Source organism: Notolepis coatsorum (assembly GCF_963971535.1).
Source record: "Notolepis coatsorum genome assembly, chromosome: 1".
Lineage (NCBI taxonomy): Eukaryota > Metazoa > Chordata > Actinopteri > Aulopiformes > Paralepididae > Notolepis > Notolepis coatsorum.
Window position 1 is genome coordinate 238917367 of NC_140165.1, and position 23379 is coordinate 238940745.

General features: G+C 42.9%; 1 protein-coding gene across 1 annotated transcript in view; it reads left to right on the forward strand.

The window, feature by feature from the left end:
* rps6kb1b (ribosomal protein S6 kinase b, polypeptide 1b) overlaps positions 1-15662 on the forward strand; it is a 34497-nt gene extending 18835 nt beyond the window's left edge. Inside the window, exons 8-15 of the mRNA XM_084333336.1 lie at positions 174-264; positions 822-912; positions 2134-2241; positions 8224-8286; positions 8804-8881; positions 9950-10057; positions 12254-12366; positions 14628-15662. Coding sequence (XP_084189462.1) covers positions 174-264; positions 822-912; positions 2134-2241; positions 8224-8286; positions 8804-8881; positions 9950-10057; positions 12254-12366; positions 14628-14883 — 908 coding nt within the window. The 3' untranslated portion in view covers positions 14884-15662. The remainder of the gene's footprint in view (positions 1-173; positions 265-821; positions 913-2133; positions 2242-8223; positions 8287-8803; positions 8882-9949; positions 10058-12253; positions 12367-14627) is intronic.
* The last annotated feature ends 7717 nt before the right edge of the window (positions 15663-23379 follow it).

A 23379-nucleotide genomic window follows, 5' to 3' on the forward strand; every position in this document is an offset into this window, starting at 1 on the left:
AACCTGGTCTGTGTGTTGGATTACCGTTGCCTAGCCTCCATGATGTCCCTAGAGTCCCTCCCCAAATGATGCGCACGTTTGGAAACAAGCAGAGTTTTACCTACAAGAGTGATATACTGCATCTGTCTTGCCGTGATATGAACATGCATCTGTCTGTATTCTTCTTCTCCCAGGCCATGTAAAGCTGACAGACTTTGGGTTATGTAAAGAGTCTATCCATGATGGCACGGTTACACACACATTCTGTGGGACCATAGAATACATGTAAGTCAATCTTTCTCTCTCATCACACTCTTTTTCTCTCTCTAGTAAAATAGACAGGATGTCTAGCAAAATAGGCAAAGTGTCTAATAACACAGACGGTGTCTAATAAAATAAACAAAATGTCTAATAAAATAGACAATGTGCCTAGTAAAATAAACAAAGTGTCTAGGAAAATAGACAGTGTCTAGGAAAATAGACAGTGTCTAGTCAAATAGATGATGTCTAATAAAATAGTCAGTGTCTAGTAAAATAAACAAAGTGTAGTAAAATTGTCTAGTAAAATAGACAAAGTGTCTTAATACAATTGTCAGTGTCTAGTCAAATAAACAAAGTGTCTAATAAAATAGACAAAGTGTAGTAAAATTGTCTAGTAAAATAGACAAAGTGTCTTAATAAAATTGTCAGTGTCTAGTCAAATAAACAAAGTGTCTAATAAAATAGACGACAAAGTGTCAAAAAATCGGAACTTTCCGTCCCTGCTGCTGCCTACACCACCCACCTACCTGCTGTCTTACCGTACTGTGTCTGTAAGCGCTGTGCATGTGCATTTGTTTCAGGGCTCCAGAGATATTGATGAGAAGTGGACACAACAGAGCGGTGGACTGGTGGAGTCTGGGAGCTCTGATGTACGACATGCTCACAGGAGCGGTGAGTGAACTGACATCTTAGCCATAGCTTGTTGTAGAATGACTAAAAACACAGGGAGTTATTCTTCAAAGAGGGGGTCCTGACATGATGTTAGCCACACCAATTCTCAACAGTGATCGTGCAACAACACTCAGTCACATGACAGATGCAGCCTATAAGGTTTTTGAACGCATGGAATGAGTAGCGTGTAAACTACACCTCTAAATGACATGCTTAGTCCATGTCATTGTACGAGGTTGAGTCTACGTGGTCCTCATTCGAAATGATCGAAAGATCTTACTGTCTTTACATTATCGGGGGGAGGGGAAATACACCCTATGGACTAGAACCCCTAACCGGTACAAAAAACCCTTAACCCAGTGTGTTTTAACCCCCTAGTCATGAACCACTTTACCAGTCACAGTTTAAAGGAACATTAAACATTATGGGAAATGCCAGTGGCGCAGTGGGCAAAGCGCTCGCCACTAACGCAGGAGATGCTGGGTTTGAGCCCAGCTCTCGGCGTTGCTACCGGCTTGGCTGGTCGTTCATACTACCACAATTGGCAGTGTTAGGGGTGGGAAAGCCGGTGGGTGGGGATTGGACGTTGTGGACAGCGACTCCTACAGGTCGCTGTACAGCAGAATCAGAAAGTACACATTATGCGAAATGCGCTTACCGTCAGACAAGAAGATGGATGCCAATTTCCTCTCTGTGCGTTCAGTAGAAAGCTATCCGGCTGCACGTTAGCCTAGCTTAGCACAATGCATGGAAGTGGATGAGAAGCGGCTAGCCTAGGTGTTGGCCAACTAACGCCTTTACCGGAGTTTGAAGCTACCTAGCCACGTATCATCCACTTCCATTCGTTGTGCTGTGCTAGGCTAATGTGCAGCCGTTATCTTCTTTCATCCTTGATTTCAGGTGTTAAAGTTACCAATGGTTACAGGCAGCCATTCTGTGCAAGGCCTCTATTTTGTAATAGTTTATTGTCAATAAACTCTTTTAGTTGCAAACGTGTTGTTATTGCTGTTATCTCAGACAGTTAGCTCTATTTACCTTTTGCTATATTCACCCCACTAGCATATTGTTTCACTGTGAGGAACGGTAGCTTCTCCGGCCCTCCTTGTGTACACTAACAAACTAAGCAGGGGCAGGAAGGTATAGAGGCCGCTGTTTCCCCACAAATCGGAGACTGGGCCTCAAGTGTAACTAACCAGGCTTTCCCCTTCTTTTCCACCCAAGCCACCATTTACGGGTGAGAATCGAAAGAAGACCATTGACAAGATCTTGAAGTGCAAACTGAACCTCCCTCCCTACCTCACGCAAGAAGCCAGGGATCTCCTGAAACGGGTAACGTTTGTTTTACTGATTGTATCATTTGAGGATATTATTCAAATTATATGCGTTAATGGGAGATTTCACAGACTTGATCCTATCTTTCTGTTGTGAGAAGGTCATGTAATAAACGGATATAAAACGTACCATGTCTCGAGAGCTCCGAGAAACTCCACCGAATGGCGTCACCCGGAGGAGAGCAGACACTATTTTCTCAACTATTGTCAATTGTAGTTGGTCCAGCTTGAGGAAAGTTGTCTGCAGTCAGCTCTCCTGAGTGACGTCATCACAGTTTCTCAGAGGACACGTTGGTGTGTTTTATGTCTGACTATCATATGTCCTCCTCGCAACAGAACGTTAGGATTAATGTTGGAAATTGGACCTTTAACACTAGAACAGCAGGCCTGGCGCACCTCTGTGGAATGTGGCCACCACGGTCAAACGACCCCACAGAATATTGCCTTCCCTCCCGGAATTCTGAGATGAATTGTCTGCCTACAATAAACTTTTTATTTGTCTGTTGCGGAGCTGTACTCTTTTGTAACGGTGTGCATAAAAAAAAAAAAGCCACACGATTCAGCGTTTTCCCTCAATATCTCCACAACGTCTGCGAGTTAGAAAAGATTGATTGGTTCTCTGTAACTGGGCGGGTCTCCCCTACATTTTGACACGGGCCTGGCTGGCGTTCTACGGGCTGTGGAGGAAACTAACCTGGAACGAGGAGCGGTACTGTCCGGTCGAGCAGTTTCCCCGCGTCTGATCGTTAAACCAACGCAACCATCATGTCCGGCAAAAGATACCTATAGACCAGGGGTATGCAACCCTAGGCACACGCAACCCTAGGCATATTATAGTGACATATTTTGCACTGTTGTCGCATTTATCTTGTTGAAATCCTCCCACAGGTTCTTTTTACTACCACATATTTAATTGAGACCCTTTATTTGTTTATTATTTCAATTTAGCTGGAAATACATTGCTACATCATTCAGTAACATTTGCAGAGCCTTATAACAAAAACATTATTACGGTCACCATTGTGACCAGTGGGATTAATCAACACATTTTATTATTTATTTTTCTATTTCATTGAACATTGCACATGTTAAAAGCCATTTTTTTTTACTCAAAATGTGAGTATTAACAAGTCAACTTGTGTTCTTAAAACAATGACAATAAACATAGTTTTATTAGGTTGAAATAATGTGGTTGTGTACTTATTTTTCTGTTAACTTATTATGGATTGAAAACTGAAAACATTAATGCACAGTAACTGAACTCAATATTATATTATTTTATTTTTTTTACAGTGTAGTCTTGCGATCAATCAAAACGTATTTACACGATATACCTCACATTTACCCTCCATTCACATCCTGGTGTTCTCCATTAGGCCTGTAGGTGGAGCTATGACAGCACACGTACAGTACACTCACCGATGGTGTGTGATGTGTCCAAAAATGAATGGGCAAATGTGAGTGAAATGGTCGCACTGTATGCAGCTGTTTGTCTGCATTGCATCCCCCCCCCCCCCCCAACTCAGATTTAGGGTTGATACAACCATCATAATAATATTGTTAATAATAACAATAACAATAATGATGTAATAATGTAAAAATGATCATTAACACTATGGTCGCCAAAAACGCCTTACCACGTCATTCCCCGCCATGCTCATTCTGCCAAAGACGCCGTACCACGTCTTTGATATCAATATTTCAAAAATCTGTGATCGCAATCATATTTCTCCCCCGGAGACTTGAGATCTACTGTTGATCCGCTCTCAACTCTCCAACGGTTCAAGAGCGCCATCTGGTGGCCGATCGGCGGATCGCCCAAACCGGAAACAGGAAACGGAAGCTGGTGCTCATTCCAATTCGGTCCGATCACTCGCTAATAGTCCCAGGACTCGAGCTAGACACAATGGATAGCAATCCGTTACCAATAACTCTATAAACAACATGATTTGGACGTATATACTATTATACAACCTGGAGATGGATCGCTTATTTACATCCCATAATGGGAATATTTCTGCTCCACGCTCATCGCCCAACGCTACGAGGAAGCTACGGTAAGTTTCAGTGTTATTTTTTAATGTGTTCGATACAAACTGCTCTAATGATCATATCACCCACACTAGATGAATCATCTAACGTTGGCCACGGAATTATAAACGACCCCCCCCCCCCCCCCCCCCCCCCATCCGGTCAACATCAGATGATAAGTAGTAACTTCTAGAAGCACGCCCATTTGAAATTTTTTATCTCGCACAGATTGCTATCAAACTGTATTTGATCATCAATATAATGCATTTAGGGCTATAAATCACGTTCTGGAGAATGCTGCAGAAAACGATAAAAACATAGTTACATTTACATTTACATTTAGTCATTTAGCTGACGCTTTTATCCAAAGCGACTTACAAGTTCTGTGCGACAAGACAGCAAGAAGGGTATAACTCTATCAGCTGAGTAACAATGTTCATCAAAGTGTTGCGTGTTACAGTGTAGGTTAGTTTATTAGGACAAGTGCATGACAGTAAGGTTAGTCGGGGTTAGATTTTTTTTTTTTTTTTTTTTATATAAATCATTTCAGATAATGGTTGAAGAAGTGAGTCTTTAGTCGACGGCGAAAGATTGGACGGGATTCGGCTGTCCTAACTGGGATGGGTAGTTCATTCCACCATTGTGGGGCAAGGACTGAGAATAGGCGGCTTCTCTTTGATGACCCTCCGGGAGCTTGGATAGGAGTAGATCTGAGGCGGCCAGAAGATGCAGAGCGTAGGGGTCTTGAGGGTGTGTAGTTAGAGACCATTGACCGGAGGTAGGCGGGAGCGGTTCCCTTTGCCGCACGGTATGCTAGGTCGAGGGCCTTGAAGCGGATACGTGCAGCAATGGGGAGCCAGTGCAGGTCCCTAAGAAGTGGGGTGACATGGGCCGACTTCGGTAGGTTTGAGATCAGGCGGGCCGCTGCGTTTTGAATGAGTTGAAGAGGCTTGGTGGCAGTGGCCGGAAGGCCAGCTAGCAGTGTGTTGCAGTAGTCGAGGCGGGAGATGACTGTTGATTGTATACTTTAGACCGTATTTTAGTATGAATATGTGAATGAAAAAGTATAACGTTGCTACACCCTGAATAATAGATACTTGACGTTGAATGGGCCATAGTAATGTCAATTTAGCAATACAATTTAAAAAGTTATAGCCCTGCAAAGAAGGGGAACTTCTCCATAGACAAATAGAGCTGGTGTGGGATGGTTTATTAAGAAAATAAGCCTGGCGACCAAAGTGTTAATAAAAAAAGCTGTATATGTGTTGATTCAGTTTGGCACCACATACTTATGTGAATCTGGGTTTTCTACTCTAGCATACCTGAAAAACAAATACAGAAACAGACTAAATGCTCAGCATGACCTCAGAATAGCACTTTCAAAAACCAAGCCCAGAATAGATCTGCTGGTTGAAAACGTCAACCAGCCACATACCTCTCATTAGATTTCATTGTGCCATAGATGAAATATTATACCCCTTCTAGCATGATGTCAGGTCAGTAGAATTTTTAAATAAGTCAGTACAAATTAATCAGAATGTTGCTCAATGTTGGGGTTTAAGGTTGAGGGAGGGGGTAAGAAATGGAGAGTTGAAAAAGGGGTGAGAAATGGAAAGGAAAGTAGAACATGTTTGTTCATTTAAAAGTGTTACAAAATTGTATGTAGCCTACATATGTTATGAGGTGGTGAGCAACTTAACATTACACTCTGATTATTGCTGTGATGTACTTTTATAATTAAATAAATACATTTGTAATTCATGGTTTGTTGTGTTCTTTATCAGTAGTTTATAAATGTATGTTATGGCAATTCATTTTTTTTGTCTACTTTTTTCTCCCCCTTTTTTCTGTATTTTTCTCTCATCCGAATTTAGTCGTTATGCCAATTCCCTTCCTGGTCGTTGCGCGCATTTCCCCCCCACTTGCCGGTCTAGGGAGGGTTAATGGATACTATCACATGTCCCCTCCGATACATGTGGAGTCAGCCAGCCGCTTCTTTTCACCTGACAGCGAGGACTCTCACTGGGGGAGCGTAACACGTGGGAGGCTCACACTACTTCCCCCAGTTCCCTTCCTCGCTGAGCAGGCGCCCCGACCGACCTGTAGGAGTCGCTGTTTACAACGACCAGGATACACACCCCACCGGCTTCCCACCCTCTAACACTGCCAATTGTGTTAGTATGGACGACCGACCAAGCCGGAAGTACCGCTGACAGCTGGATTCGATACCAGTGTCTCTGCGGTGGTAGGCAGGCGCTTAGTCCGCTGCGCTACCCAGCCGCCCATGTTATGGCAATTCATTGTGTATTTTTGTAAGTTTGGGTCCCGGGGAAACACCAAATTTATCTTTTGGGTCTCGAGCTGAAAAGGTTTGGGAACACCTGTTGTAGACTAATGGGGATCCACAATAAAACAACTAAAAAATAATAATAATAATAAAAAAAAGAAATGGGGACACCGTATAGCTGCGAGTGCTGTCTTTCGGATGAGACGCTAAACCGAGGTCCTGACTGAATGAATCTCGGTCATTAACCCTTTCAGTGCCAGCGACGACATATCTCGTTTTATCAGACCCCCCATTGAGTGCCGACGACGACAAATGTCGCTTGTTTGCCGTATTTTTTTTTATTGGCGATTTGAATTCATATTTCATCAATCGAGCCTCGGGTTAGTGCTGCAGAGTCTCTCTGAGCTCAATTGGGAAGATACCGCCCCCTATCATCTCTCCCTGTGTAACTGCACCCCATCAGCTCAGACTGATACAGGGGGAGTGGTTAGTTTGCTCATTTTATTTTTCCATCAAGGCATCTGAAGAGACCAAGTGATCGCCGGCCCTCAGAACAGCGACGATTATGTATTTACAGTACCAACACTGTAATCAATAAGCATGATCGATATTTGGAATGGCGATCAGGAATTGGAATAATCTTTTTGGATAACATCTGATCTCGGGTAAGTAATCTATTTTACCAGTCTTAGGATAATCGGACCTGTTTTCACGGAGATATAAGCATTTGCCCTATGCTGTGTGTGGCTGTGATCGCTGATGAGGAAATAAGAGAATCGATTTTTCGGCCCGTGTCTATAGCGTGCATAAGTACACATATACTATCGATAATTAGCGTTTATTTGAAAACGATTAATAAATAGGCCGAAAAATGCCTTTTATCACAGAATCTTTATATTTTCCTTAAACGAGGGCTTTTCAAAATGCTATAAAACGGAAATGAACCGATAAAAAAACAATCCGTTTCGACAATGTTGACTGCAAACAAGTCATTGATAAACGACAGGCAGATTAGACACAATTTAAGAGAGAGAATATGTGTTCACAACGCTATCATTGAAGTCGGTGGTGGCATTTAACAGGATTTTACCATGTTCACCAGTGGTAATCAAAGTGTTAAAGAACCCAGGACGCCTATCGCAAAGAATAGGGGGTTTCCCAGACGTTCCTGGTCAAATTCCCAATCAGGTCTCTTGACATCAAGGCCACCTAATCATCCCTTCCCCTTAATTGGCTGATATCAATCCCTGTCCCCTGAGCCGTTCAGCCATTGTGTAGTGTGATGTGTGCCTGGTGCCAGTGTATGGCAGCCATTGAGCCTGCGTAGCCCAAGGTTGGGTGCTACCAGTGGTGGTGAAGGAGCGCTTTGAGTGTCTAGAAAAGCGCTATATAAATGTAATGAATTATTATTATTATGGTTATGTGACCAAAACCACCGCGGTTGAGGGCTAAAAAGCATCCTCTATTTCTGCGTATTTCTTTTTTTATATATTCTAACATTGCAGATAACTGTCTAAATAACACATTTGTAGGAAAACTCATGGAGGGAGGCTGTTGTAGTTCCACGTTATTAAAACAGTCATATGACCGGCCCAGCTGTTCTAGTGTTAATGGGAGGTGTTGCTTCTATTGTATTGTTGTGACCGACTGCTCTGTGTTCAGCTGCTGAAGAGGAACGCCTCGTCTCGTCTGGGCGCGGCGCAGGGAGACGCCACAGAGGTGCAGGTGAGGACACAACAGATGCATCCTGTACAATCTGTGGGTGGGAAGGATTAAAGGGTCATTCTGGTATCTTTTAAAACCTGGACCCTATTTGTCCATCATTTGGAGTCTAAATGACTAATGGGGACAACTTGTTTTGGAGTTGGTCCTGTGTTGAGCGGGATCATTTCATGTAGTACGTCCACTGAGCAACAGATTGTTATTACGTGTGTCTGACAACATTGTGTAAAGGATCCCTACGGAGAGAGACATCCCAGGTCGACACAATAACTTTGACGCACAATTGCCCCCCAAGGATTCCATTGTCGGCTCAAGCGATCGCGCTCGATACTGGACCACTTCCAAAGATCTTTGTGTCCATTAGTTATTTAGATCCCAGGTGATGGACAAATAGGGTCCATGTTTTTATTTTAAATTTTTTATACAGGAATGATCCTTTAAGCTCTAATAAAGTCAGTTGACAATACGAGTGTCTGTGCTTGAAGCAGATCAAACACTTTGTGATTTTCTTTTCCCTCAGGCTCATGCCTTCTTTAGACACATCAGCTGGGAGGATCTGCTGGCCAGGAAAGTAGAACCTCCCTTTAAGCCTTTCTTGGTGAGTAGCAGTGGACATGAGTCGATTACAGTATATGTTCATATATAAAGGTTGTTAGTCCAATAGTGTGATTTAGTGTTCTCTCTGGTAACCAAAAAGCTCCTTCTGCGTGATTGCACATGGTTTGTAAGAGGTGGGCAGGGGCAAAAGAAAAAGGGGGAAGCAAGGGGAGTTGAGCACACAGGATGAGGGGCGCGACCCAGCACTGCGCTGGGGTATGGCAAGCCCCCCATCTGACCTGGATGGAAGAGAGAAGAGTTAGTGTGTGTGTAATGTGTATGGTATATATATATATAGAGAGAGGGAGGGAGGGTGGGTGCGTTGCAAAGCCTGATGATGCAGAATACTCTGGCAATGACTATGGCAAAGAATATGCTAAATGGAACATATGATAGCCTTGGTGGAAATCGCAGGTAATGGCGATGGCAGACGAGCAACTGTGAGAATACACATGGAGTTGATCCGCTTAAGGATAATCACAGTAATAATGACAGATGGCAATAGGTGAGAATACACCTGTATGCGGTGGAACATGAATAGAATATGAATAACTCTATGAATGACGAGATGACAGTGTCAGAATGTGCTGGGTTACAGGACTGACTCATGGCAGCAGGGGTTTAGCGTGGTGTGTGTCTGCATTGCGCAGGTACTGTAGACGGGTGGAGCAGGTACATGGGGACCAGGATAAAGAGTTGTGCGTGCATCATGGTGCTGGCTTCCACCCCAAATTAATTAATATAATACCAGTTGTGTCAAATGAGATCCGTTCAATCACAGGAGTAATTTAATGGATCTCACAGACAACCGTAACTCAACCCGGGTTCTTCTGTTTCAGACACGCTGTTAGATGAGACTCGTCTAATGACAACAATACTGATCATGTGTCCGTCTCTCATGTCTTCTTCTCCTCTTCTCTCCCCACCTCATCCTCTCCACTCTGCTCCTCTATTCTCCTCACCTCATCCTCTCCACTCCTCTCTATTCTCCTCTCCCCACCTCATCCTCTCCCCTCCTGCTCTCCTCCTCTCCTGTCTCCTCTCCTCTCTTCCCTTCTCCTCTCTACAGCAATCGGCTGAAGATGTAAGTCAGTTTGACTCCAAGTTCACCAGTCAGACTCCAGTGGACAGTCCAGATGACTCCACCCTCAGCGAGAGCGCCAACCAAGCCTTCCTGGTAATGCCTTTATTTAAAAATATATATTTTATCTATTTATTTTGTATCAAAACAATGTGCAAAGCACCTCTTAAACCGGCGATGTCACTCACTCACTCACACACTCACTCACTCACACTTTCCCTCACACATTCCCTAGTGGTGGCTCACCGGCACGGAGGCGAGTTTACAAACGGCAGCGTAGAAGGTTCAGGCACACGCTCGCGGACAAAAGATATGACACACTGGATACGTGGGCCTCTAGGGAACACAGAGGGCACAGCATGAATGGCTTGGAGATGCTGAGTGGAATGGATTCACCTGGAAGGCCTTTGTGTCTTCTGTGTTGTGGAACACTCTTAACGTCAAACCCAGATAAACCTTTTTTTGTATTTAATACCAGTGAGAGTCCCTCCTGTTTACCCTCCTCGCACGAAATATTAAAGTAACCAAGTAGAGGTTGTTTAATGCTTTTATGAAACGTTTGGTAAAACGCTTACGTCTAACTATATCTCCTTTCTGGAAAGTCTCTTCTCTTTTGTATATCAAATAAATATAATGTGCCGCCCCAAACACCCTTTCTTTTTTCTTTTCTTTTTTTAAACTTACATTTTAATTAACATTTATAGACAAACAACACTTACACCATATCTACAATGACATCAACAACACAACAGTACATCCACATGGGCCCCTTGAATTCGGCCGCGCTCAGCCTCCCAGACCTCCATGAGAGGGCCCCCCACCACCCCCAGAAACAGGGCTCCCCCACATCCCAGGGCCGTCTCACGCGTGGCCGAGTATTCAGCGACACTGGTACCTTGAATTTGATTGGGCCAGGCCCAGTAGAGGGGCGAGGGGTGGTGCTCCCCCCCCCCACCGAGCCATGCCCACTACCTCCCATGCCACCCAGCACCCCACCCCACGGCCGACGACCCCACAACATCCAAGACCCCACTCTCCCGGGCTAAACCGCGGAAACGATGGTCCCCCCCCCCCCTTAGTTAAGCCCATAGGAGCCCCCCATATCCCAGGCCGATGCGCGTGCCGCCGGGCCCCCGGCGACACGGGTCCCTTGAATCAATTGGGCCAGCCCAGTAGAGGAAAGGATAGGGGACTCCTCAGTGCTCGAGTCCTGCTTGGTGTGTGAAACCTCGTTATTCAAGTTCTGGCTGGTCCGGTTGATCTCTGTGCTCGGATCTCGGTTGGTGTGTGTGGCCTCCGTGTTCGCATCTTGGCCGGCCCGGGCGACCTCCGCGCCTCCATCTCGTGTGCGGATGGTCCGGCTGACCTCGGTGCCCGAGTCCTGGTTGATCCGGTTGTATCGAGCGTCTCCCCGTCCCTCCCCTGGGGGCCGTCCGTTTCACCTCTCCCGAACCAGCTTGTATCATATTCATCGTGTTAACTTCCATGTTAGCTTGCAGCTCCTTCTCCAGCCAGGCCTCGCTGCTGTCCAACACCACGTTAGCTTGTATCCCTTTCTGCGTCGTATTCACTGTGTTAACTTCCATGTTAGCTTGCAGCTCCTTCTCCAGCCAGGCCTCGCTGCGGTCCAACACCACATTAGCTTGTATCACTTGCTGCGTCGTATTCATTGTGTTAACTTCCATGTTAGCTTGCAGCTCCTCCAGCCAGGCCTGGGTGCTAGCTTGGATAGCCCGTGTGTTAGCTTGGATAGCTTGGTTAGCTAACTCGATAGCCCGTGTGCTAGCCCGCATGTCCTGGGCGATCTGCATTTTAACTTGGATGTCAGTCTGTATGCTAGCTGCCCACTGCGTCATGCTAGTCTGAATCATTCACTTTTTATTTCGCTTTGAATTGTTTTACTTCCTTTTCTTGATATTCACCGACCGGGAGCTCTTTCATGTGGCTGCTCACCAGAACGTCGCCACTAGCTTCACCCCTTTCATGAAAAATAACAAATGGATAGGTGTAGACTATGTTACTAGAATGACTTAAGCTTCTATATTTTACCAGTAAAACACAATAGCTGTGGTATTTTGCCAAAAGAAAAGGGGTAAAATATGAAGAAAAATTATTATGAATATGAAACTTGAAGACTCAGAATTAGTGTATTTGTATAGTAAATATGGTATTGATGACCTTTAATAGTATTGTTCCCCTAGTATCATATTTCTGTTATGTTATGTGAGACTGCCGTCTTTTCATTTTCAAATCTGAATGCAGCTCTGATTTAACACTACGTCCATCCTGTAGGGTTTCACGTACGTGGCTCCATCGGTCCTGGAAAACGTCAAAGAGAAGTTCTCTTTCGAGCCAAAGATCCGTTCACCGCGGCGGTTTTTGGGGAGCCCACGAACACCTCTCAGGTATGCCGGCATCATCCTCAGCAGGCTCCTCCCAAAAACAATGTGTTGCGACGATGATGAGTCAACGGTTGAGGAATGTTGCCAGTGGGTGTTTGTTCACACCTTGCTAACGCTGAACCTTATTTCTTGACTCAAAAAACAGTATCTGCTGATTTCTTTTTCTATTACAAAAAAAGTTGTTCTAGTACTTAATTCTACTAGGTTATTTGTAGTTTTAGAATCCTATCCACTATCTGAAACTCTTAACAGGGTAGTGTTGTAACAGGGTAGTATTGTAACAGTGGTAGTAAAATGGTAGTGGTGTAACAGTAGTAGTAACAGGGTAGTGTTGTAACAGTAGTAGTAACAGGGTAGTGTTGTAACAGTGGTAGTAACAGGGTAGTGTTGTAACAGGGTAGTGTTGTAACAGTGGTAGTAACAGGGTAGTGCTGTAACAGGGTAGTGTTGTAACAGTAGTAGTAACAGTGTAGTGTTGTAACAGTGGTAGTAACAGGGTAGTGCTGTAACAGGGTAGTGTTGTAACAGTAGTAGTAACTAGGCCTGCCGCGATAAGCAATAAATCGATTAATTGCTGCGATAATTAAAATGAATGCAATGATTTTGACGGGCGCGATTAATTGCTATTTGCGCGTTTGTTTTAATGAGGCGGAACCAGTGCCGCTTGTCAGTCACTGTCCGTGTTGGGAGGCGGGCCGCTGACGTTACTAGAGTACAGCACGGGAGCTCCGTGGGGCAACGCCACAGCTTAACTACATTTCTCAATAGTGTTGCTCCTTTTAACCAAGTAGCATTATTTGTAGTGTAACGTTAGCTATTTTTAGACCCAAGTAGTTACTCGCTACTGCCCGGAGAAACTGGACTGCTAAATAAAGATGAAAGATAGAGCTTTGATTCTCATTCCATGCTAACAACATTAGCTAAATACCTAACAAATGAAATACAACGTATAGCATAGCTACAAGTACAACACAGAATAACGTTAATACAATTACATGCATCATTGTTTACAATGAACGGGTGGGGCTAGTCAAAGGACTGGACACAGGGACAAGTTAAACATGAATTAATTTATTATAACACTCCGGTAGTTTCGAGTCGTGCTGCAGTGCTTACGCACCACAGCTATTCTATTATATACTGCTTTGACGCTTCCTCCTCATCGTTGATTGCCTGTAGTAGCTGCATCTAACGTTAGTAGCTAACGTTAAAACTACCTAAAGTTAGTTGTTCACCAACAATCTCAACATTTGTTATTAGCTCAAAAACAACCGGACGAGACAAGTTGTCGGCTCATATGTTCTGCTTAGGATAATCACAACAATACTTCCGGTCCGGTCGGTGGGCTTCAAAATAAAAGTCTAAAACCGGAAAAGACGGAGCGGTGGGCTTCAAAATAAAAGTTTTGGGAAATAAATTTCTCAAAAAAAATTCTCTAACCGGTCGCAATAATATCGCTTATCGCGATATTTTCGGGGGCAATTAATCGCCCAGCAAAATGTGTTATCGTGGCAGGCCTAGTAGTAACAGTGTAGTGTTGTAACAGTGGTAGTAACAGGGTAGTGTTGTAACAGTGGTAGTAACAGGGTAGTGTTGTAACAGTGGTAGTAACAGGGTAGTGTTGTAACAGTAGTAGTAACAGGGTAGTGTTGTAACAGGGTAGTGTTGTAACAGTAGTAGTAACAGGGTAGTGTTGTAACAGTAGTAGTAACAGGGTAGTGTTGTAACAGTGGTAGTAACAGGGTAGTGTTGTAACAGGGTAGTGTTGTAACAGAGTAGTGTTGTAACAGTAGTAGTAACAGGGTAGTGTTGTAAAAGTAGTAGTAACAGGGTAGTGTTGTAACAGTGGTAGTAACAGGGTAGTGTTGTAACAGGGTAGTGTTGTAACAGTGGTAGTAACAGGGTAGTGTTGTAACAGGGTAGTGTTGTAACAGTGGTAGTAACAGGGTAGTGTTGTAACAGGGTAGTGTTGTAACAGGGTAGTGTTGTAACAGTGGTAGTAACAGGGTAGTGTTGTAACGGTGGTAGTAACAGGGTAGTGTTGTAACAGTGGTAGTAACAGGGTAGTGTTGTAACGGTGGTAGTAACAGGGTAGTGTTGTTTTAGTGCATGTTGCAGCTGTAAAACTGCTCGTATTTGGATACTTGATTATGATTGATTGGTTTTTAGTTTTTTGCTGCTGAATGAATGAAGCACTAGATAAATCTGCCTTAGTGTGACATACTTGTACCACTAGTTCCTGTGCTCTCTCTCCCTCCCTCCAGCCCAGTCAAGTTCTCAGGAGGGGAGTGCTGGGCCCGCAGCCCCCTGCTCCCCGGCGGGGCCCACGGCCTCCTGCAGTCTCCCCAGGAGCAGGCCATGGAACTGTCCACCCCGGAGCACATGGATGTGACGTCCAACTCTGAGGCCTCGGCCCCCCTGCCCATCCGGCAGCCCTCGGGGGCCAACCACGCCCAGATGAAGCAGCAGGCCTACCCCGTGGTGGCCAAGCGGCCCGAGCATCTCCGTATGAACCTATGACCTGCCGCCTGCTGACGCGTATCTTTAGGAGAGTTTCATTTCTTTATTTTCTTTTTTTTTGTTGATATTTCTCCTCCTTTTTTCGAAGAAAAAAAAATGCTAAAAGATATGGACGCTAGAGACAATGAAACTCTTAAAAGAAAAGAATAACGCAACCATGCCATCACTACCCGGATTATGGTTTGGTTTGATGAGTGGGGGGGGTTGGGGGCTTGTTGCCGAGCACCGCTGACTACGACATAACTACCACCGTCACTCCTCAGGTCCCCCTTTGACCCCCCGCCCCCCTAGCTGCACAAGACTAGTAGGGCTGGACATCCATTTGGGATCTACGGCCTTTTTATGACAACGTCATAGCACGAGATTAAAGGCTATGAGATGATAAATTTATCATTACCGTACGAGATCGATCACGCACACTAAAAAAGGCAGTCATTCGGTCTGTCCGTTATAAACGGACGACATCCAAAGTCTTTCATGTTATTGGACTCGATGCCGGTGGGGAAATTGCTTCCATTTGAGTAGTTTGGAGAGTGTGACAGTATTTCTTGAAAAAAATAGTATGAAAAAAATGCTTCCTTGCTCTGAATGAAATCGTATGATTTATTGTTAAAAAAGAAAAAAAAAAAGAGAAGAGAAATCTAAATTGGGAGCAGCTTGGATAAGCAGAGGTTCTGATTCTGATAGCTTTATGTCTTAAGATATTTTCCAAAATGGATGCATCTACTGTGCTATATATCAATGAGAACCTCAATAAAATGAAATGTTTACTTTTTACATTCTCTCACTATTGGTGTCATGGATGACTCATTAGGTTGGCTTCTTTGTAGGATCCACACTGCAGTCCCCTGCGCCACAGTCACGCCGTTATCACACTATGGGGTCAATCCCAGGATCCATCGATACACAAATACACCCGACTTTAGCTTTTTGATCTGTTAGGAAAGATTATTGGTGTAATTTTCTAAAGGGTCCCCCCCTGCCCTTTGTGAGTCGCAGTGTCTCTTGCTGACTGCATGAATGTGGCACGCTGCCGTCACATTTCTCCCTCGCAGAAGGAGCCCGTCTGGGTTCTGTGGGGAGCTGGAGTGCTGTGTGACCTGGCTGCGGTCACGGACCCGGCCCCCTGCCAGGGAACAGCGGGGATCGTTCCCTCCGCTTCTCAGAAAACCTGGGAGGAATATTCACAGGCCTGTTTTTAGGCTCTTGCTTCATCCTCCACTGTTGTTTTCTTGAGCGACGTGTTAGTTGGGGCCATGCAGACATTAACTCTAAAGGGGACATGCTGTTTATCTTGTGAACTATTCGACCACTTCCTTGAATCTGTGGAACGTGTTTGTTAAGAAACTGGCCAAAACCAATCGTAATGTTTATTTTCCACCAGCTATTTCCTCCCTTGTGTGAACACACATGACACCAAATATTACATTAAGTATTTACTCCCCTGCCTGGTGGCTACCCTGCACCCAAGAGTAAAACAAAAACAAATAAATCCAAAAATGGGCAGTACATTAGGTAGGCAGTGTTCCTGGCTCAGAAAAGCACAGCTAATTAATTAATTAAAACAAATTTGTGGGGGGAATAATTCCATCTTGTCTGCATGTGAATCTGAAGAGTGCCTTATGTCACCCCCCCCAGCGCCTTTCCATAATGTGTCCCCTTTTTACTTTTAGATGCCCCCAAATTTAAAGGCCCAATCCATGATCCAAACGTGTAAACAAATGGTTAATCCCGCTACAGAAAAATAAGAGTTTTCCTTACCCTGAAGTTTTCCTTCCCTAGTCGACTGACAGCTCCTGATGAACAAGTACAAACACAAGACAACTACAGGCAAATTGGTCTTTAATTGGACTTGCTGTAAAGGTTTATGTTGGTAGTGTCTGAAAACACTGGCGTAAAACAGACCTTTATTACAGTCGGCATTTATTACACTGGGCTAGGAAAGTTACTAAAAGCGTGATTTCCATAATACAGATCAAAGTCTTTAGAATGTATGTGAATACATTCCACATGGATATGGTGAAAACAAAATCACAGATTTGGGCTTTAAGACAATATAGCCCATTATGCAGCCACAATTTTGTGTAATGATTAAGATACAGAATCACTTTATTGTAGGGAGGGGGGACCAGAGGCCCTACAAGTATGCATTATGTTTTATTACATATAGTGCGTTTTAAATGTTATATTGCATTGTGGGAATGTCAGTACAAAGGTTCCCCATCAGAACATTCTACAGCGTATTTACATTTCTTACCATACCAGCACCGTTACCCTGTACCAGCTTAAGGTGTCAAAGTACAGTTAAGGGTGCTATAGATAACATTCAGCCACTAGATGTCTCACTAGAGCACCAGCATCAGGTGCATTCCACATGGGGGAATGGGAAGTGGGGAGGGCATAAATGCCTGCAACATATAAACATCATTAATTTTGGACCTGCACATTTAATTTTTTAAATGATAAATTCACTAATCAATAATTATTTTGGGTGGAAAGCAATATTTTTATTCCACACCTTTCTTAACACTTCCAGTGCCACTGGTTAACATGGTAAAACGTGGTTGAATGCCACCACCCACTTCAATGATAGCGTTGTGAACGCATAGTCTTAAATTATGGCTATGTGTCAAATCTGCCCGTCGTTTATCAATGACTTGTTTGCAGTCAACATTGTCGAAACGGATTGCATTTTGAAAAGCCCTCGTTTTCAAGGAAAATATAAAGATTCCGTGATAATCTGCATTTACTGGAATATTCTGGCATACACAAACGTCATTTTTCTGCCTATTTATGAATAGTTTTCAAATAAACGCTAGATTATCGATAGAAGCGGGCTGAAATATCGATTCTCTCATTTCCTGATCGCACACACACACAAGCATAGGGCAAATGCTGATATCTCTGAAAATAGCTCTGATTATCCTAAAACTGCTAAAATAAATTCCTTACCTCAGATCAGATGTTATCCAAAAAGATTATTCCAATTCCTGATCGCCATTCCAAATATCGATCACGTTTATTGATTCAGCGTTGGGTACGGTAAATACATAATCCACACGTTTTCCAGGCCGGCGATCACAATGGATTCTTCAGTTGGCTTGACGGAAAAGTAAAATGAGGAAACTGCCCCCCCCCCCCATCAGTCTAAACTAAAGGGGTGCAGTTACACAGGGAGAGACGATAGGGGGCGGTATCTTCCCAATTGAGCTCAGAGAGAGTCTGCAACCTGAGGCTCGATTGATGAAATATGAATTCGAATCGCCAATAAATAAAAATACGACAAACAAACGCTATATAGCGTTGGCGCCACTCAACAGTCGGCATGAACTAACGACAAAATGCGTTGCTGGCACTCAAAGTGTTAAAGCTCTGTGGATGTATTCTTTATTATTATTACTCTACATACAAATGTTATCTATGGCACCTTTAATCCAGCTTTGGTTAAAAAAAAGTGGGCTAAATATGGTTTACATACGTGTTCACTGTGGCTGGATTTTGTTTTTATGGGGGGGGTTCTATCTGATTTTTTTCCATTTAATGATGCCTTCAGGGGTCTTGAGGTAATATGGTGTGAACTTGTAATTCAAGGCATTTCTTGTATCAGGAATAGCCCACTACCTATTTATTTATCCAGGAATGTCCCATTGAGATACAAGATCTCTTCTTCCAGGGAGTCCTGACCAACACGGCACACAACAAGTTTCAACATAAAAACAAGGGCATTAAACAAAAAACATACAAATCAAATACAGAAGGCCATTTGTGCAGTGGGAAGAAGCATAGATCAGACCTAAAAACACATAGGACAACATAACAATTTGAACTTTACTTCAAACCCCTGACTAAAATAAAACGGATCCCACCAATGACAAATGATACAATGCTGAAATTACCATTCACAAACAACGCAATCATACAGCATATTTGGTTTTAAGAAAATCAAAATAAGTCATAAATATACAAACGGTACATCTTAATCTGGCTGCTGGTGGAAAGGCCATCTGTCATATTACAGTAGGGGGGAAATCCACCCCAAACAATTCAGGTTATTCTTATGATCAAGACAATTCATTCTATATTTGTGAAACGGTAATATGACACTTTTCTTGACCTGGTACATTAACAGTTATTATGGGAGGCTGAGTTTGTGGACTCAATGTTTGACACTTGTATGAACCATATTTCATTGTAGATACATTGTGAACCAGAACGTATCAATTTACCTGGAAAAGCACCCTGTGGACCGCTACCCTCTTGACGATATTGGATTCAAGATATTTGACTTATTCTCCACATTTTTAAGAAGCCAATTGATTTGTCACTAACTTGAGAATTCTTCGCTCCATTCACAAAACACATGAAGGCATTCTTCACACCAAATAGATTAAAGCGAGAGTGCGCAACTCCTACAGCTCCCATGCCATTTAAGAGGCTAATTCAGAAAGGCTAATGTTTTCTTCCTCATCTGAGGCCTCGTCCACACGTATACGGATATTTTTGAAAACATAGTATTTTAACATAAGATATTCCTTTATTTATCCCCTTGGGGAAATGCAGGTGTAATAGCAAGAACATGAGAAAAAATAAACAGTGTAAACAATCTAATTAACTCTGAATATGAGAAAGTAGCAGTGTAATCAAAGATGCAGATGAGGGTATGTATGCCCTATCAGTTATATTACAAGTTACAATAAAGAGTTTTATTTTTTTTTATCTGTACGTGTGGACGTGGCCTGAGATTCAGCGGTGGTTGGAACACGGAATCTCCTGCATTACTTAACGGAAAGAGCTACGAGGATCTGTAACCTCATTACAGAATAAATCAGCATCTAGGTGGGGTCATACACATGAGAACGGTCGATCGCCTCTATGTTGTAGAAGATCACCTGTCTCACATGACGTGGGCTGCGAGGAAGGGGAAGTGCTCAGCTCACTGCATCTCTAATGGTCCCCACAGATGACTGCTAGCGCCGCTAACTAATGCTAAACATGTACTGCTTCTAACATCTCAACCTAAAACCTGAGTGCAAGTGCTTTTCGGATTAACTGACTTATTTTTTTTATTTTATTTTTTTACATGTGGACTATTCCTTTAGTTCTGGCATATGATTTACTGGAAAGGCTGTCCATACACTGTACACATAATATTAGTGGTCGACCGATGTATTTTTTTTAATGGCCGATACAGATGTTTATCTTTTTGCATCTGATAAAACAATTTAGACACAAAAATATCTTCTTTTCTCTAGTAGATCTGCACTCTACCTATTATTTTAAATTAAATAAAAAAGATGTATTGAACATAACAATAAAAGCTACTCAATTGACACTTTTGGTAAACGACCATGTGGGTCGGTTATCGCCGATCAAACGGTTATTGCCAATCAAAATGCCAGATATCGGCCCAGAGTCACATACTGAAGATGTAACAAACGTTTTTATAATGTATTGATTTTTACATGTAATGGGGAATACTACCCAAATTAAGAATTCACCCAGGAAAGTTCAATCAATATCTGTGGACATGAGCTACTCGCTCCCAAAGCCAGAAACCAGAAATGTAAGAATCAAACTTGTGATGTCATCAGATATAAAGTCTGGAGCTGCTCCATTGATAATGAATGGGAGACTGATTGTGTGTACCCACAGAATGTTTGTTTGAGTTTTTATACTCAAATTAACTTTATTTTTTTTTATTTTTCACTTCTGAAACAGAAGATGTATCCGTATAAACAGAACATTCCCCTGGATGCTCTGTCACCTATAACATCTTGTCCAAGTCATTGTCTATGGAGCAGCTTCAGATGTTTAGCACTCTAGCTCTTGGAATTGTGGACAGAATTGTTCAGGTTCATTGATACGTTTGGACCTCAACAATAGTAATAACTTGGATGAATTCTGTAAATTGGGCATAGTTCCCCTTTAACCCTTTCACTGCCACACGACATAAGGTTAACCCTTTACTATCACACAACCGACGGTCGCCAACAACAAAGCATATCAAGATCAAAATATAAAAACATCCCAACAAGATCTGACCCTGGATCTGTGGTTAACACATTCGGGGCCAACCACGTATATATACGTGTTTCGGATCCAATGCTTGACGGCCAACCACGTATATATACGTGGCAAGGTTGTTTTGGCTTTTATTCCATTGTAATATCCTACTCAATGTCACCGAGCGGCACTGCAGATTTACCCTACTCTTGAAATTCGGAAAAGTGCATTACCAGCCAGATCCTCATATGGGCGCTGTCTCGATAATGCAGTGTTCCCTGTTACAGAACGGTGCTTATTTTTTTATTATGAATGGGCTTTTCTGTTAGCCTAAAGCTATGCGTGTAGCCAATGGAATAGTTTTTGGGACGCTGAATTCAGTATGCAGTAAAGGAATATATCATCAGCCAATGGACATATGGATCTACCAGATGGCGATCGATAACTGGGAAATCCTTTTTGGGATCCAACCGGCCACAGGTAAGAGCGATTTGACGTCAATTACAGCCCGATCGGGCCTTGCTCTCATAGCCATCCACCCGGTCAGCGAATAAGGCTACTGAGGCTAATGCCGTTATTGGTAATAATCAGAAACGACGTCCCTCGCCCCTCCCCCTTTCATGCATTCATGGTGGACCATGATACCGACAATATGCAGTTTGAGTTTTAGCTCTAGCTTGTCTATAGCCGAAACGCCATTCGATTTAACGTTATTAGCTTAGCGCCCTATAACTCCCGTTCCAGGAAATACCCCAGAACATTCTGCTATAACGTTCATATTCACGACGCTATAAAATGGGAACGTATTGATGAAAAAAAAAATTATTTAAGGCATATTGAAGGGACTGTTTATAGTGTCAATTGACAATGAGAATGGACAGATAGCAATAATATAAAGTATAGATTTAGCTCTACAAACAGCCTCACGCACAATGAAAGTTTGTTTTGATATGCTGGTCGTATAGAGTGGGATTAGACGGATCCCAATGGCCCCGAATGTGCTAACAGAAGAAAACTATGAAAGGAACAGAATTTACCAAACGAAAAAAAACAAACGTTGCGTCCTTCACCAGTTAAACACCAATCATCAAACCACACTGTTCTATAGTCACAGTCCAATCAGAACAATTAAACCCTCATCGTGTGCTATTATTATTATTCATAATAAACATTTCCATTTTACAACAAGGCATTTCAAGATGCGGGATTCCTCAGCCAGATAACTGCGTTCATAATAAGAGAATATATATTTTTACAGCTATAAAACTCTAAAAGTTTCATCGAGACATCAATAATAACATTTGGGCAGATTCGTCTCTGTTATCCGATTGAGCGAATAGCTCTGCTTCTTGAGATATTCCCCACCTGGCTTCTCAATGCTGGTTTTTCAAGAGGAAATACTGCTAGATGCAATTATATGTACAATACAAATATGATATAGGGCTCGTACTTATCAAGTTTCTCAGTTCAGTGAGACTGCAGGTCTGGGTTCAGGTTTCCCTTTTAGTTCTGATTCAATTGGGACATTCAGGAGGACATAGTCAGTGATCCTAGATCAGACCTGACAGGCTTGATGAATATGGGCTCTAGTTATTACAGCCATACTACTGGCTGTAGACCAGTGTGACCTTCTGCTGAGGGGATGCAGTGCCACCAGGATGAAATGGTGTATATTACACAATACTGACACCTGACACCCAAGAGTTATGTCAGGAATCAAAGCAAAGCCGTTTTGCTCTTATGTCATGCTCAGGTTAGGTCCTACAGCAACAGGGGTGGAATGGAATCCCAACCTGAGCATGATATAAGAGCCAAAATGGGCACTTTGTGAATATGGTACATTTTCTGAATTTTTTGGACAAGAGGAAGATATGTAAGAAAGACATTAGATGATTATCTTAATGGAGAAAATGGATTATACAGTACGTCAATCATTTTTGTCTGATTGAACAAGAGGCCGGAGAGGAATTATGATATTGAAATAGTTTTATTTGAATCTAATAAATTCTTAAAATCCTAAGATCGATCTTTCAAAATCTATTGATGTATTTTCAGTGGATGTGTGAAGATTTAACACTCAATATTGTTTCTTAGCGCACCTCCCGTTCAGACGTCTCTAGTTTGCATTGCGCAGAGAAACTCAGTTCACCAAATGACATCCTTTTGTCAACAATGGGAGGTGCCGGCCCCCTGAAACCAGCCGTCAAGCCTGACTGAATCCATATCAAAAATTGAAATTAAATTAAATAGAATCGGGAGACCTTGTGAATCAAAATGGAATCAATTGCCGATTACCATTTTTTCAAGCAGGTTATTTGTAATGCGTTACATTTGGAAAGTAATCTTGTCTTGTCGACCAGCGCCTGGGAGTAGCGGATCAAGGCACAGATAGTTTATGGAAGTCAATCAAAGGTTTGGTGAAGACGTTTCAAGCAGCAGATTGTTTCGACAGGTGGTGAAAAGGTTACATGGGGATGAGTCTGGATCAAAGGA